This window comes from Scyliorhinus torazame, chromosome 16 (assembly GCF_047496885.1).
Source record: "Scyliorhinus torazame isolate Kashiwa2021f chromosome 16, sScyTor2.1, whole genome shotgun sequence".
In the NCBI taxonomy this organism is placed as follows: domain Eukaryota; kingdom Metazoa; phylum Chordata; class Chondrichthyes; order Carcharhiniformes; family Scyliorhinidae; genus Scyliorhinus; species Scyliorhinus torazame.
The window spans coordinates 92,120,048-92,134,279 of NC_092722.1; the positions used below are offsets into that span (position 1 = coordinate 92,120,048).

The following is a 14,232-nucleotide window of genomic DNA, read 5'->3' on the forward strand; positions in this document are numbered from 1 at the left end:
CTGTCCGTGAGCTTTGATTCCGTGAGTATGACTCTGTCCCAGACAGCACCATCACTGGGTGTGATCCACCAGCAGGTCAGATCCAGCAGAGGTAGCAGCAGTGGCATACAGTCGGGAGGGAGTTGCCCTGGGAGTCCTCAACATTAACCCTAAACCCCAGAGACTCATGGCTTTGGGTCATGCATGGGGAAGGAAACATTCTGCTGATTAACACGTGCCGTCCACCCTCAGCTGATTATTCCTCCACGTTGAATACCACTTGGAGAAAACACTGAGGGGAGCCAGGGCCCATTCCCAACCGACTGAGTAAACCGACAGCTACATACAGCCGGTCTACCTGCCACGTGTCACCCTGCCCCAACCAATCCCTGTGCCCACACTGCTCACCCCACCCTGCCCCTCTTCACAAAAGGGTTGCCGGACCCACCAGCCATGGTGAGTTTGAGGGGTGTGCGGGAAACTCCAGGAGTTGGCGAGCGAGGGTCCATGGGGCCCGATAGGTCCTCCACCTCCAAGTCCTCTTCGAATTCAGCTTCTGACGCCCCAGCGCTCGGACTGGACAGAACCTGGAATCAAACAGGAGGCACAGAGAGAGTTAGAGCACCAACATAATCTGGTTAAACGGGTCTAGAGAGGGGCAGAATGGCGACATATTGTTGCTGTGTAACAGGCTTAAAAGAGGCTGAGTAGGCCTCCTTCTGTCCTGTGTAACTTGCTCAAGAGGGGGGCTGAATGGGCCTCCTCCTGTTCTTGTGTAACAAATTTGAGAGGCTGAATGGACCTCCTCCACTTCCTGTGTAACAGACACGAGGGGGGACTGAATGGGCCTCCTCCTGTTCGTATATAACTTGAGGTTTAATGGACTTCCACCTGTTCCTGTGTAACAGACTCAAGAATGGGGCTGAATGAGCCTCTTCCTGTGTAACAGGCTCGAGAGGGGCTGAATGGATCTCCTCCTGTGCCTGTGTAACAGACTCGAGAGGAGTTGAATGGGCCTCCTTCTGTTCCTATGTAACAGGCTCGAAAGGGGCTGAATGGGCCTCCTCCTATTCCCGTGTAACAGACTCAAGGGTGGGGCTGAATGAGTGTGGTAGTATGTATTGGGGGTCATGTGGGACTGGAAGCCCTAATGTCATTGGCTGACAGATCCCGGGTCCTGGTTGGCCGTTGACCTCAAGCTCCGCCCTGAAGGCGAAGTATAAGAAGCCGGTGCCTTCCCCCGCAGGCCAGTTTACTATCGGGCTGCTGGGGAACAGACACGCTTAATAAAGCCTCATCGACTTCACTCTATTCGTCTCACGGAGTCTTTGTGCGCTACAATGAGTGTGTAGGGTGGGTGGTGGGGTTTTACGTACCTCGATGGGGGTCCGCAAGATGCCGGTGCTGGGCGAGCGTGGGTCCAGTGCATTGCTCAGGTGTTTGTTGTAGGCGACTCTCACCGGGGTCTCCACACAGGTGCTTCCTGTGGTCCCCATCTTCAGCTCTCAACTGCTCTCCGGAGTGACGGACCTGGGGAAACATGCACGGGACATCTTGAGCGTGAGGCAGAGAAAGATCTCAATGGGGGGGTTGGAAGGGGGAGTGGGTGGCAACGCAAAAATCCCCAGAGGGCAGTAGGTGAAAAGCCATGAACAGATTTGAACACCAGGGTGAGACGTGGACAGAAGGACCAAGCATGTGGATGAAGGTAAAGCAGTGGATGTAGTGTACATGGATTTTAGTAAGGCATTTGATAAGGTTCCCCATGGTAGGCTTATGTAGAAAGTAAGGAGGCATGGGATAGTGGGAAATTTGGCCAGTTGGATAACATACTGGCTAACCGATAGAAGTCAGAGTGGTGGTGGATGGCAAATCTTCAGCCTGGATCCCAGTTACCACAGGGATCAGTTCTGGGTCCTCTGCTGTTTGTGATTTTCATCAATTACTTGGATGAGGGAGTAAATTTGCAGACTATACGAAGATTGGTGGAGTTGTGGATAGTGAGGAGGGCCGTTGTCGGCTGCAAAGAGACATAGATAGGATGCAGAGCTGGGCTGAGAAGTGGCAGATGAAGTTTAACCCTGAAAAGTGTGAGATTGTCCATTTTAGAAGGACAAATATGAATGCGGAATACAGGGTTAACGGTAGGCTTCTTGGCAATGTGGAAGAGCAGAGAGATCTTGGGGTCTATGTTCATAGATCTTTGAAAGTTGTCACTCAAGTAGATAGAGCTGTGAAGAAGGCCTATGATGTGCCAGCTTTCATTAGCCGAGGGATTGAATTTAAGAGCCATGCGGTGATGATGCAGCTGTACAAAACCTTGGTAAGACCACATTTGGAGTAGTGTGTGCAGTTCTGGTCGCCTCATTTTAGGAAGGATGTGGAAGCTTTGGAAAAGGTGCAAAGGAGATTTACCATAATGTTGCCTGGAATGGAGAGTAGGTCTTACGAGAAAAGGTTGAGGGCGCTAGGCCTTTCCTCATTAGAACGGAGAAGGATGAGGGGCGACTTGATAGAGGTTTATAAGATGATCAGGGGAATAGATAGAGTAGACAGTCAGAGACTTTTTCCCTGGGTGGAACAAACCATTACAAGGGGACATAAATTTAAGGTGAATGGTGGAAGATATAGGGGGGGATGCCAGAGAATAGTGGGGGCATGTAATGCACTGCCTGTGGAAGTAATTGAGTCGGAAACATTAGGGACCTTCAAGCAGCTATTGGATAGGTACATGGATTACGGTAGAATGGGGTGTAGATGAATTTGTTCTTACTCTAGGACAAAAGATTGGCACAACATCGTGGGACGAAGGGCATGTGCTGTGCTGTATTTTTCTATGTTCTAATACAAAACAACAATTTGTACTGCACGGGAAGAGCAAGGCCATTAATGTCATTCGGAGGGGCAGGTGTTAATCAGTTATGGGAAGTCAGACTATAAAATTGACTATAGAGTCATAGAATTTCACAGCACAAAAAAGGTCATTCGGCCCATCACGTCCATGCCGACCATCAAGCACGTTTCTATTCTAATCCCATTTCCAGAACTTGGTCTGTAGCCTTTTGTTCAAGGAGGTCAGTCTACAGCACAAAAAAGGCCTTTTGGCCGGTTGCGTCTGATCCCGTCAAAAGCAACCCGCGAAGTATTCGAATCCCATTTTCCAGCACTTGGCCTTGTAATCACGGGTGCACATCCAAATATTTCTGCAATCTATGCCCCCTGGTCATTGAACCCCCCACCAAGGGGAAAAGTTTCTTCCTGCTCACTCTCTCTTTGCCCCTCAAAATTCTATACATCTCAATCATGTCCCCCCTCAGTCTCCTCTGCTCCAGGAAAAACAACAGCAGTCTATCCAATCCCTCTTCATAACTAAAACTCTCCAACCCAGGCAACATGCTGGTGAATTTCCTCTGCACCCTTTCCAGTGCTATCACATCCCTCCTATAATGTGGATCCCAGAACTGCACAGCATACGCTCATTGTGGCCTAACCAATGTTCCAGCATAACCTCCATGCTCTATGTCTCGGCTAAATGCCCTCTTAACCACTGTATCCACCTACTTTGCTATCTTATGGGACAGGTGTACATGCACACCAAGATCCCTCTGATCCTCGGTGCTTCCCAGGGTCCTGTGTTTATCATGTATTCTCTTGCATGATTTGTCCTGTCCAAGTGCATCACCTCACACTTATCCAGATTGAATTCCATTTGCCAGTGATCAGCCAGTCAATATAGAACCACCTACAGTGCAGAAGGAGGAGGAGGCCATTCGGCCCATCGAGTCTGCACCAAACCGCTGAAAGTGTATCCACTCGCCTTAGCATATAACCCCATGCAATCTGCACATCTTTAGACATTAAAAAGGCAATATTAACACGGCAAACCTGCACACCGTTGGAATGTGGGATGAAAGTGGAGCACCCGGAGGAAACCCACGCAGACACGGGGAGGGAAACCCCACCCCCATGCAGACACGGGGAGGGGAAGAGAGAACCCCCCCCCCCAAACGCAGACATGGGGTGTAGCCATCTGGGATGGCCACTTCCAACTTGATGCAGCGGAACTCGCAAAGCCTGGCGGATAAAATGGACAAGCCAAGACTCAGACAGGCTCAGAGCCTGAAATGCATATTTGCCAGCAAAAGTCTAGACGGTATCGAAACTCCGTCCAATTAGCATTGTAATAGGGCCAATTAGCATTTGATGGGCCATCGCCACCAAAACAAAGGACTGGTACTCAAGCAACCGGGACAGTCCCAGACATTTCGGCGCCACTCCCTGTTCAAGGGATCGCTTGGGACATGCCCAGCCATCCAGATCCCTGCCCACTTATTGGCTAAGAAATCAAACGGCGTGATCAGGGATCACCCAATTAGTAAGGCCCAAATCGAAGGACCGCCCAAGAGCGCGACCCCCCCCCCCCCACCCAGAGTGTAATAATAAGAGTTTGCCATATGTTCGTTTCTCTTTTGGCCTTGGTACCCCGGTCACGGCCATTGCCAATCGCAGCAACACGAGAAGCAAGTCCAAGTTCAACGCCCACTACCAGACGGATGAGCCCAGCTGAGCAGCAGTTACTCCTTCGAACCCGAGATCCAAAGTTGCACAGCAGCCACTGTTCTCTGACCTAAGCCGGGTGCCCGAAGTTAAGTACAGGTTGTCTTAGTTTTTAGGTGTAGTTAACTAGTAGTGTTTATGTTGCATGACTAATTGTGTGTAAATAAAGTACCCTTGACCTTGAACTAAGTAACTGGTGTTTGGCTCTTTGATCGATAGCCGGTTGAAGCTTGTGGTGGTATCATTCGATACCTGGCGACTCGAAGCATTTGGACATAGATAACATAGGAGGCAAATTCACGGATTGCCATAATTGGAACAGAGGCACAGAAAAGACAGTAGGAAAAGAAGCGGCAACAGTTATTGGCGACTCTGGTGGGACTCGAACCCACAACCTTTGAATTATCATCCAAATTGGCAAAGTAAAAGAAACCACAAGCGAAACCAGTATCGATCAAACCTCCAGAATTCGGAAGTGTGTAATTTGCATGCATACTAACAAAGGGATAAGAGGTATACGCGATAGATTTTGTTGCGTGAAACTTTTGGGAGTTGCGTAAACCGGAAAATAGCTTGAGCCGTACCCGTGTTTGCACCACCGCTTCATTCCCCTTGTTCCAAATTTCCGGTAAGTGACAGAAGTATTTGTAGCGATGGCCATGAAGGCAATGGAACGCCTTATGCATCCACAAGACCCCGAAGTCGCAGCGACCAATAGATCAGAACAGTGACCCGTATGGGAAGAGGAGATTAGAAGATACCTAAAGGGGAAAGGATGTCTCCTATGGTCTGAGTTTTGCGCGAACTAAGAGACAGGTCCTGGCAGCAATGGACAGACTTGGTGGGACAGCCAGACCGAGATCCATAAAAAGAGTTTGACTAAGGTTCGTAAGCCGATGGCAATCGTGTCCTGTCTGGCACAATTGTGAGGCACAGAGGAGGTTGTGAGGACGCTCAGCAAGCAGCTAGAGGAGAAAGAGAAAAGTAGAGAGGGAGATTTAAGTGAAAGCGAGAGATTAAATGTACAGCTCCGGGAGCAGTTAGCAGCAAAGGACAAGGAAATGGATAGTGTCAAGGGGGCTCATCAAACCTGTCGCGCCCACCTTAGCAGCTTCCAAATCAAATATGATAAGGCCTACCAGGACACAGCGTGCTGTACTGGTAAAAGAGACAGAGAATCAGGTACAGCAGTTAAAGAAACAGTGTGATGACCTAAAAGCAGCCCTCCGAGCACTCCACCGTTCCACCACGGAACAGAGGCAGAGTTTGGTGGATCATGCCAAATACAGGCAGCAAATTGCAAGGTTGTAATCCCTCCTATCAGTTCAAAATGGGTTTAGGGACACCTTTGGCTCACAGCTAGACCAGGAAGACGGCCCCGATTGGCAGGAACTCAGTGAAATGGCCCAATGGTATGTAAGCGAGACAGAGAATCAAAATAGAGCCCCCCCCACCGAAAAGGAAAGCATCCGCAACACCGACTGCGCAGGCAGCACCCAACCCAATGAACCCCATTACCACACAACGCAGGGTTACCACGGAAGACCAACCCGATTTTGTGTACACCACCCCATTATCGATCACCCAGTTACGAGATGCCTGCGAGAAGATAGATACTTTCCACCCCACATCGGGCCCACATCACTTTTTCGAGTTAGTGAAACAACAAACCCTCATGTATGGTTTAGACGAGCCGGAGCAGGTTAAGCTCATAGTTATGTGCTTAGACCCCTCAGTCAGTTCAGCCCTTCCAGACCCACAAAATGTAGGAGGAGGTGGCCTCCAAGAAATGAAAACGGCCATCTTAGACGCCATAGGATATAACAGAGGAGATCCGGTGGATGGACTCAACTGGTGCAGGCAGAAAAAGGGAGAGCATCCAACAGCGTTTGCTGGACGCCTTTGGATCCATTTCACTGCGGTATTCGGTGAATTAGCCCTCGCCCATTTATCAGCAGACAATACGGCCAAATGGACCCGTACGTTAGTATCCCATGCTATGGTGGAATTTAAAATACAGATGGAGGGTGAGAAGGTAAAATCAAGCACTAGAGTTTTGTGCTTAAACAAAGGAGATTACAATGGGATGAGAGAAGAACTAGCTAAGGTAGACTGGGAGCAAAGACTTTATAGTGAAACAGTTGAGAAACAGTGGAGAACCTTCCAAGTGATTTTTCACAGTGCTCAGCAAAGGTTTATACCAACAAAAAGGAAGGGCGGTAAAAAGGAGGGAAAATCGACAGTGGATATCTAAGGAAATAAGGGAGAGTATCAAATTGAAGGAAAAAACATACAAAGTAGCAAAGATCAGTGGGAGACTAGAGGACTGGGAAATCTTTAGGGGGCAACAGAAAGCTACTAAAAAAAGCTATAAAGAGTAAGATAGATTATGAGAGTAAACTTGCTCAGAATATAAAAACAGATAGTAAAAGTTTCTACAAATATATAAAACAAAAAAGAGTGGCTAAGGTAAATATTGGTCCTTTAGAGGATGAGAAGGGAGATTTAGTAATGAGAGATGAGGAAATGGCTGAGGAACTGAACAGGTTTTTTGGGTCGGTCTTCACAGTGGAAGACACAAATAACATGCCAGTGACTGATGGAAATGAGGCTCTGACAGGTGAGGACCTTGAGAGGATTGTTATCACCAAGGAGGTAGTGATGGGCAAGCTAATGGGGCTAAAGGTAGACAAGTCTCCTGGACCTGATGGAATGCATCCCAGAGTGCTAAAAGAGATGGCTAGGGAAATTGCAAATGCACTAGTGATAATTTACCAAAATTCACTAGACTCTGGGGTGGTCCCGGCGGATTGGAAATTAGCAAACGTGACACCACTGTTTAAAAAAGGAGGTAGGCAGAAAGCGGGTAATTATAGGCCAGTGAGCTTAACTTCGGTAGTAGGGAAGATGCTGGAATCTATCATCAAGGAAGAAATAGCGAGGCATCTGGATGGAAATTGTCCCATTGGGCAGACGCAGCATGGGTTCATAAAGGGCAGGTCGTGCCTAACTAATTTAGTGGAATTTATTGAGGACATTACCAGTGCGGTAGATAACGGGGAGCCAATGGATGTGGTATATCTGGATTTCCAGAAAGCCTTTGACAAGGTGCCACACAAAAGGTTGTTGCATAAGATAAAGATGCATGGCATTAAGGGGAAAGTAGTAACATGGATAGAGGATTGGTTAATTAATAGAAAGCAAAGAGTGGGGATTAATGGGTGTCTCTCTGGTTGGCAATCAGTAGCTAGTGGTGTCCCTCAGGGATCAGTGTTGGGCCCACAACTGTTCACAATTTACATAGATGATTTGGAGTTGGGGACCAAGGGCAATGTGTCCAAGTTTGCAGACGACACTAAGATAAGTGGTAAAGCAAAAAGTGCAGAGGATACTGGAAGTCTGCAGAGGGATTTGGATAGGCTAAGTGAATGGGCTAGGGTCTGGCAGATGGAATACAATGTTGACAAATGTGAGGTTATCCATTTTGGTAGGAATAACAGCAAAAGGGATTATTATTTAAATGATAAAATATTAAAACATGTTGCTGTGCAGAGAGACCTGGGTGTGCTAGTGCATGAGTCACAAAAAGTTGGTTTTCAGGTGCAACAGGTGATTAAGAAGGCAAATGGAATTTTGTCCTTCATTGCTAGAGGGATGGAGTTTAAGACTAGGGAGGTTCTGCTGCAATTGTATAAGGTGTTAGTGAGGCCACACCTGGAGTATTGTGTTCAGTTTTGGTCTCCTTACTTGAGAAAGGACATACTGGCACTGGAGGGTGTGCAGAGGAGATTCACTAGGTTAATCCCAGAGCTGAAGGGGTTGGATTACGAGGAGAGGTTGAGTAGACTGGGACTGTACTCGTTGGAATTTAGAAGGATGAGGGGGGATCTTATAGAAACATACAAGATTATGAAGGGAATAGATAGGATAGATGTGGGCAGGGTGTTTCAACTGGCGGTTGAAAGCAGAACTAGGGGGCATAGCCTCAAAATAAGGGGAAGTAGATTTAGGACTGAGTTTAGGAGGAACTTCTTCACCCAAAGGGTTGTGAATCTATGGAATTCCTTGCCCAGTGAAGCGGTAGAGGCTCCTTCATTAAATGTTTTTAAGATAAAGATAGATAGTTTTTTGAAGAATAAAGGGATTAAGGGTTATGGTGTTCGGGCCGGAAAGTGGAGCGGAGTCCACAAACGATCAGCCATGATCTCATTGAATGGTGGAGCAGGCTCGAGGGGCCAGATGGCCTACTCCTGCTCCTAGTTCTTATGCCACAGAGGCAGGACAGAAGGCATGCGCCAGTTACGACCCCCCCAGACCCAGTACACAATGAAGTGTGGGTTCTAAAACGATTGTCCAGAACTTGGGAACAGTCTGTACAGAAAAAGACAGAGCATGAGCTAGTAGATGCCACAATGCATCCAATAAGGGCACACCAAGACCCCGCATGGGTAAATGAAGGCAGAGGTACAGCGCAGCACCCCAAGACACAGGAATGCTATAATTGCAGACAGAAGAAACATTACGCCAGAGATTGTCAAGCCCCCCCGAAGCAGCAAAGGAATCAGCACCCAAACACCACCCCCCCCAGAAACAATACCCAACCCATTCACAGTGTTGGCGCCCGACCAGATAATTCGGCCATGAGTGGCACCGATTGACTGTGTTCGGGCTCCCAACTTGGGTCTGCGATACCCTTTGGGATACGTCCGGAAGACCGGTAGTCGCAGGCACAGTCCGGGTACACCCCATAGAGTTCCTTTGGGACACAGGAGGGTCCCGAACCACGTTAAACTCCTCCATCATGTACCAGAAAGAGATATGGCCCACTACGGATACCATTACCCTTAGTGGCTTTATAGGTCACCTCTAGCAGGGACACATCACAGCCCCTGTGGACGTACAGCTCGGTAATAAAGAACAACAAAGAACAAAGACATGTACAGCACAGGAACAGGCCCTTCGGCCCTCCAGGCCCGTGCCGACCATGCTGCCCGTCTAAACTAAAATCTTCTACACTTCCTGGGTCCGTATCCCTCTATTCATGTATTTGTCAAGATGCCCCTTAAATGTCACTATCGTCCCTGCTTCCACGACCTCCTCTGGTAGAGAGTTCCAGGCACCCACTACCCTCCGTGTAAAAAAAAAAAAAACTTGCTTCGTACATCGCCTCTAAACCTTGCCCCCCTCACCTTAAACCTATGCCCCCTAGTAATTCACCCCTCTACCCCAGGGAAAAAGCCTCTGACTATCCACTCTGTCTATGCCCCTCATAATTTTGTAGACCTCTATCAGGTCGCCCCTCAACCTCCTTCGTTCCAGTGAGAACAAACCGAGTTTATTCAACCGCTCCTCATAGCTAATGCCCTCCATACTAGGCAACATTCTGGTAAATCTCTTCTGCACCCTCTAAAGCCTCCACTTCCTTCTGTGGCGACCAGAATTGAACACTATACTCCAAGTGTGACCCAACTAAGGTTCTATACAGCTGCAACATGACTTGCCAATTCTTATATTCAATGCCCCGGCCAATGAAGGCAAGTATGCCATATGCCTTCTTGACTACCTTCTCCACCTGTGTTGCCCCTTTCAGTGACCTGAGGACCTGTACTCCTAGATCTCTCCGACTTTCAATACTCTTGACGGTTCTACCATTCACTGTGTATTCCCTCCCTGCATTAGACCTTCCAAAATGCATTACCTCACATTTGTCCGGATTAAACTCCATCTGCCATCTCTCCGCCCAAGTCTCCAAACAATCTAAATCCTGCTGTATCCTCTGACAGTCCTCATCGCTATCCGCAATTCCACCAACCTTTGTGTCGTCTGCAAACTTACTAATCAGACCAGTTTCATTTTCCTCCAAATCATTTATATATACTACAAAGAGCAAAGGTCCCAGCACTGATCCCTGTGGAACACCACTGGTCACAGCCCTCCAATTAGAAAAGCATCCTTCCATTGCTACTCTCTGCCTTCTATGACCTAGCCAGTTCTGTACCCACCTTGCCAGCTCACCCCTGATCCCGTGTGACTTACCTTTTGTACTCGTCTACCATGAGGGACCTTGTCAAAGGCCTTACTGAAGTCCATACAGACAACATCCTCTGCCCTTCCTGCATCAATCATCTTTGTGACCTCCTCGAAAAACTCTATCAAGTTAGTGAGACATGACCTCCCCTTCACAAAACCATGCTGCCTCTCACTAATACGTCCATTTGCTTCCAAATGGGAGTAGACCCTGTCTGGAAGAATTCTCTCCAGTAATTCCCCTACCACTGAAGTAAGGCTCACCGGCCTGTAGTTCCCTGGATTATCCTTGCTACCCTTTTTAAACAGAGGAACAACATTGGCTATTCTCCAGTCCTCCGGGACATCACCTGAAGACAGTGAGGATCCAAAGATTTCTGTCAAGGCTTCAGCAATTTGCTCTCCAGCCTCCTTCAGTATTCTGGGATAGATCCCATCAGGCCCTGGGGACTTATCTACCTTAATATTTTTTTAAGACGCCCAACACCTCGTCTTTTTGGATCTCCATGTTACCCAGGCTATCTGCACACCCTTCTCCAGACTCAACATCTACCAATTTCTTCTCTTTGGTGAATACTGATGCAAAGTATTCATTTAGTACCTCACCCATTTCCTCTGGCTCCACACATAGATTCCCTTGCCTAACCTTCAGTGGGCCAACCCTTTCCCTGGCTACCCTCTTGCTTTTTATGTATGTGTAAAAAGCCTTGGGATTTTCCTTAACCCTATTTGCCAATGACTTTTCGTGACCCCTTCTAGCCCTCCTGACTCCTTGCTCAAGTTCCTTCCTACTTTCCTAACATTCCACACAGGCTTCGGCTGTTCCCAGCCTTTTAGCCCTGACAAATGCCTCCTTTTTCTTTTTGACGAGGCCTACAATATCTCTCGTTATCCAAGGTTCCCGAAAATTGCCGTATTTATCCTTCTTCCTCACAGGAGCATGCCGGTCCTGAATTCCTTTCAACTGACACTTGAAAGCCTCCCACATGTCAGATGTTGATTTGCCCTCAAACATCCGCCCCCAATCTATGTTCTTCAGTTCCCGCCTAATAGTTATAATTAGCCTTCCCCCAATTTAGTACATTCATCCTAGGACCACCCTTATCCTTGTCCACCAGCGCTTTAAAACTTACTGACTTGTGGTCACTGTTCCCGAAATGCTCTCCTACTGAAACTTCTGCCACCTGGCCGGGCTCATTCCCCAATACCAGGTCCAGTACCGCCCCTTCCCGAGTTGGACTGTCTACATATTGTTTTAAGAAGCCCTCCTGGTTGCTCCTTACAAACTCTGCCCCGTCTAAGCCCCTGGCACTAAGTGAGTCCCAGTCAATATTGGGGAAGTTGAAGTCTCCCATCACCACAACCCTGTTGTCTTTACTCTTTTCCAAAATCGGTCTACCTATCTGCTCCTCTATCTCCCGCTGGCTGTTGGGAGGCCTGTAGTAAACCCCCAACATTGTGACTGCACCCTTCTTATTCCTGATCTCTACCCATATAGCCTCACTGCCCTCTGAGGTGTCCTCCGGTAGTACAGCTGTGATATTCTCCCTAACCAGTAGCGCAACTCCGCCACCCCTTTTACATCCCCCTCTATCCCGCCTGAAACATCTAAATCCTGGAACGTTTAGCTGCCAACCCTGCCCTTCCCTCAACCAGGTCTCTGTAATGGCAACAACATCATAGTCCCAAGTACTAATCCAAGCTCTAAGTTCATCTGCCTTACCCGTAATGCTCCTTGCATTAAAACATATGCACTTCAGGCCACCAGACCCGCTGTGTTCAGCAACTTCTCCCTGTCTGCTCTGCCTCAGAGCCCCACTGTCCCTATTCCCTAGTTCTCCCTCAATGCTCTCACCTTCTGACCTATTGATCCCGTGCCCACCCCCTGCCATACTAGTTTAAACCCTCCCGTGTGACACTAGCAAACCTCATGGCCAGGATATTTATGCCTCTCCAGTTCAGATGCAACGCGTCCTTCTTATATAGGTCACACCTGCCCCGGAAGAGCTCCCAGTGGTCCAGATAACGGAAACCCTCCTTCCTACACCAGCTGTTTAGCCACGTGTTTAGCTGCTCTATCTTCCTATTTCTAGCCTCACTGGCACGTGGTAAAGGGAGTAATCCCGAGATTACAACCCAAGAGGTCCTGTCTTTTAACTTTCTGCCTAGCTCCCTGAACTCCTGCTGCAGGACCTCATGCCCCTTCCTGCCTATGCCGTTTGTACCAATATGTACAACGACCTCTGCCTGTTTGCCCTCCCCCTTCAGGATGCCCTCTACCCGGTCGGTGACATCCTGGACCCTGGCACCAGGGAGGCAACATACCATCCTGGAGTCTCTTTCACATCCACAGAAGTGCCTATCTGTGCCCCTGACTATAGAGTCCCCTCTTACTATTGCTCTTCTGCACTTTGACCCTCCCTTCTGAACACAGAGCCAGCCGTGGTGCCACTGCTCTGGCTGCTGCTGTTTTCCCCTGATAGGCTATCCCCCCTGACAGTATCCAAAGGGGTATACCTATTCGAGAGGGGGACAACCACAGGGGATTCCTGCACTGACTGCCTGCCCTTTCTGGTGGCACCTTGGATGTGACCACATTTATATAACTGCGATCTATGACGCTTTCCGCCACCTGCATGCTCCTAAGTGCATCCAATTGCTGCTCCAACAGAAGCATGCGGTCTGTGAGGAGCTCCAGTTGGGTGCACTTTCTGCAGATGAAGCCATCCGGGAGGCTGGAAGCCTCCTGGACCTGCCACATCTCACAGTCAGAGCACTGCACCCCTCTAACTGACATTGTGTCAATTAATTAGTAAATTAAAAGTTTTTTTTTTAAAGTTACTGTCAACTATCTGTTTCCTAGCACTAGATTTCTACTGTAAATGTGAAAGCTAAACATAGGACTCTCCGATCTCTGGCTTATTATAATTATAATTAAGTGATTATCTTTAATTAGTTACCAATGCTTAATTTTTTAAAATTTAGTGTAGATTCCCAACCAGCCACTCAGGTCACAGCTTTTCTGTGATGTCACTTCAGTTCCCACCCCCCCCCCACACACACAATTTGAAAAGGTAATAAAAGTAAAAATGAGTTTTTTTTAAAATAATTTTTTTAAACAATATTAGGACAAACCATGCGGTTGTTTAATAGACTTGCCCGAGGCAGCAAAACACATCCTAGGTATCGATTTCGTGAGCGCACACAACATTTGATTCGACCCAGTTAACCGATGCATCTGGAAAATGGCTAGAGCAGCACGAGCCTCCACCACGCTCACAGTAGGAGATTATGCCCATAGAATCAGCTCAGTAGGAGAGTACTGGTTTAATCCACAAACCATTACCACAAAGCGGTTAGAGGGGTCTTGAAAAGACATAAGACAGCATTTGCCCAGCACAAGCACGACTGCAGCAAAATCCCAGGTGTAGTAAACATTACAGGATTGACCATCGACTACAGAGAATTGAACAAAGTATCTCCTCTAACAGCCCTCACCGCTGCCACAAGTCCCGAGACCATATTGAAACAGGGACTCCAGTTGCAATTTTTTTCAGTATGAGACATCAGTAATGGCATTTGGTCCATTCCACTGGACAAAGCATGCCAGTATAAATTTGCGTTTACCTTCCAGGGACAGCAGTACACATGGAAGTGCCTTCCGCAACA

At 48.0% G+C, this 14,232-nt stretch overlaps 1 protein-coding gene across 3 annotated transcripts in view; it reads right to left on the minus strand.

The window, feature by feature from the left end:
* The window catches only part of cdca3 (cell division cycle associated 3), a 40,798-nt gene that overhangs the window by 21,132 nt on the left and 5,434 nt on the right, over nucleotides 1–14,232 (minus strand). For all 3 annotated transcript variants that reach the window (XM_072478745.1, XM_072478744.1, XM_072478743.1), the window contains exons 2-3: nucleotides 1,356–1,509; nucleotides 428–566 (exon numbers count right to left, since the gene is read on the minus strand). In XM_072478745.1, coding sequence (XP_072334846.1) covers nucleotides 428–566; nucleotides 1,356–1,475 — 259 coding nt within the window. In that variant the 5' untranslated portion in view covers nucleotides 1,476–1,509. The remainder of the gene's footprint in view (nucleotides 1–427; nucleotides 567–1,355; nucleotides 1,510–14,232) is intronic.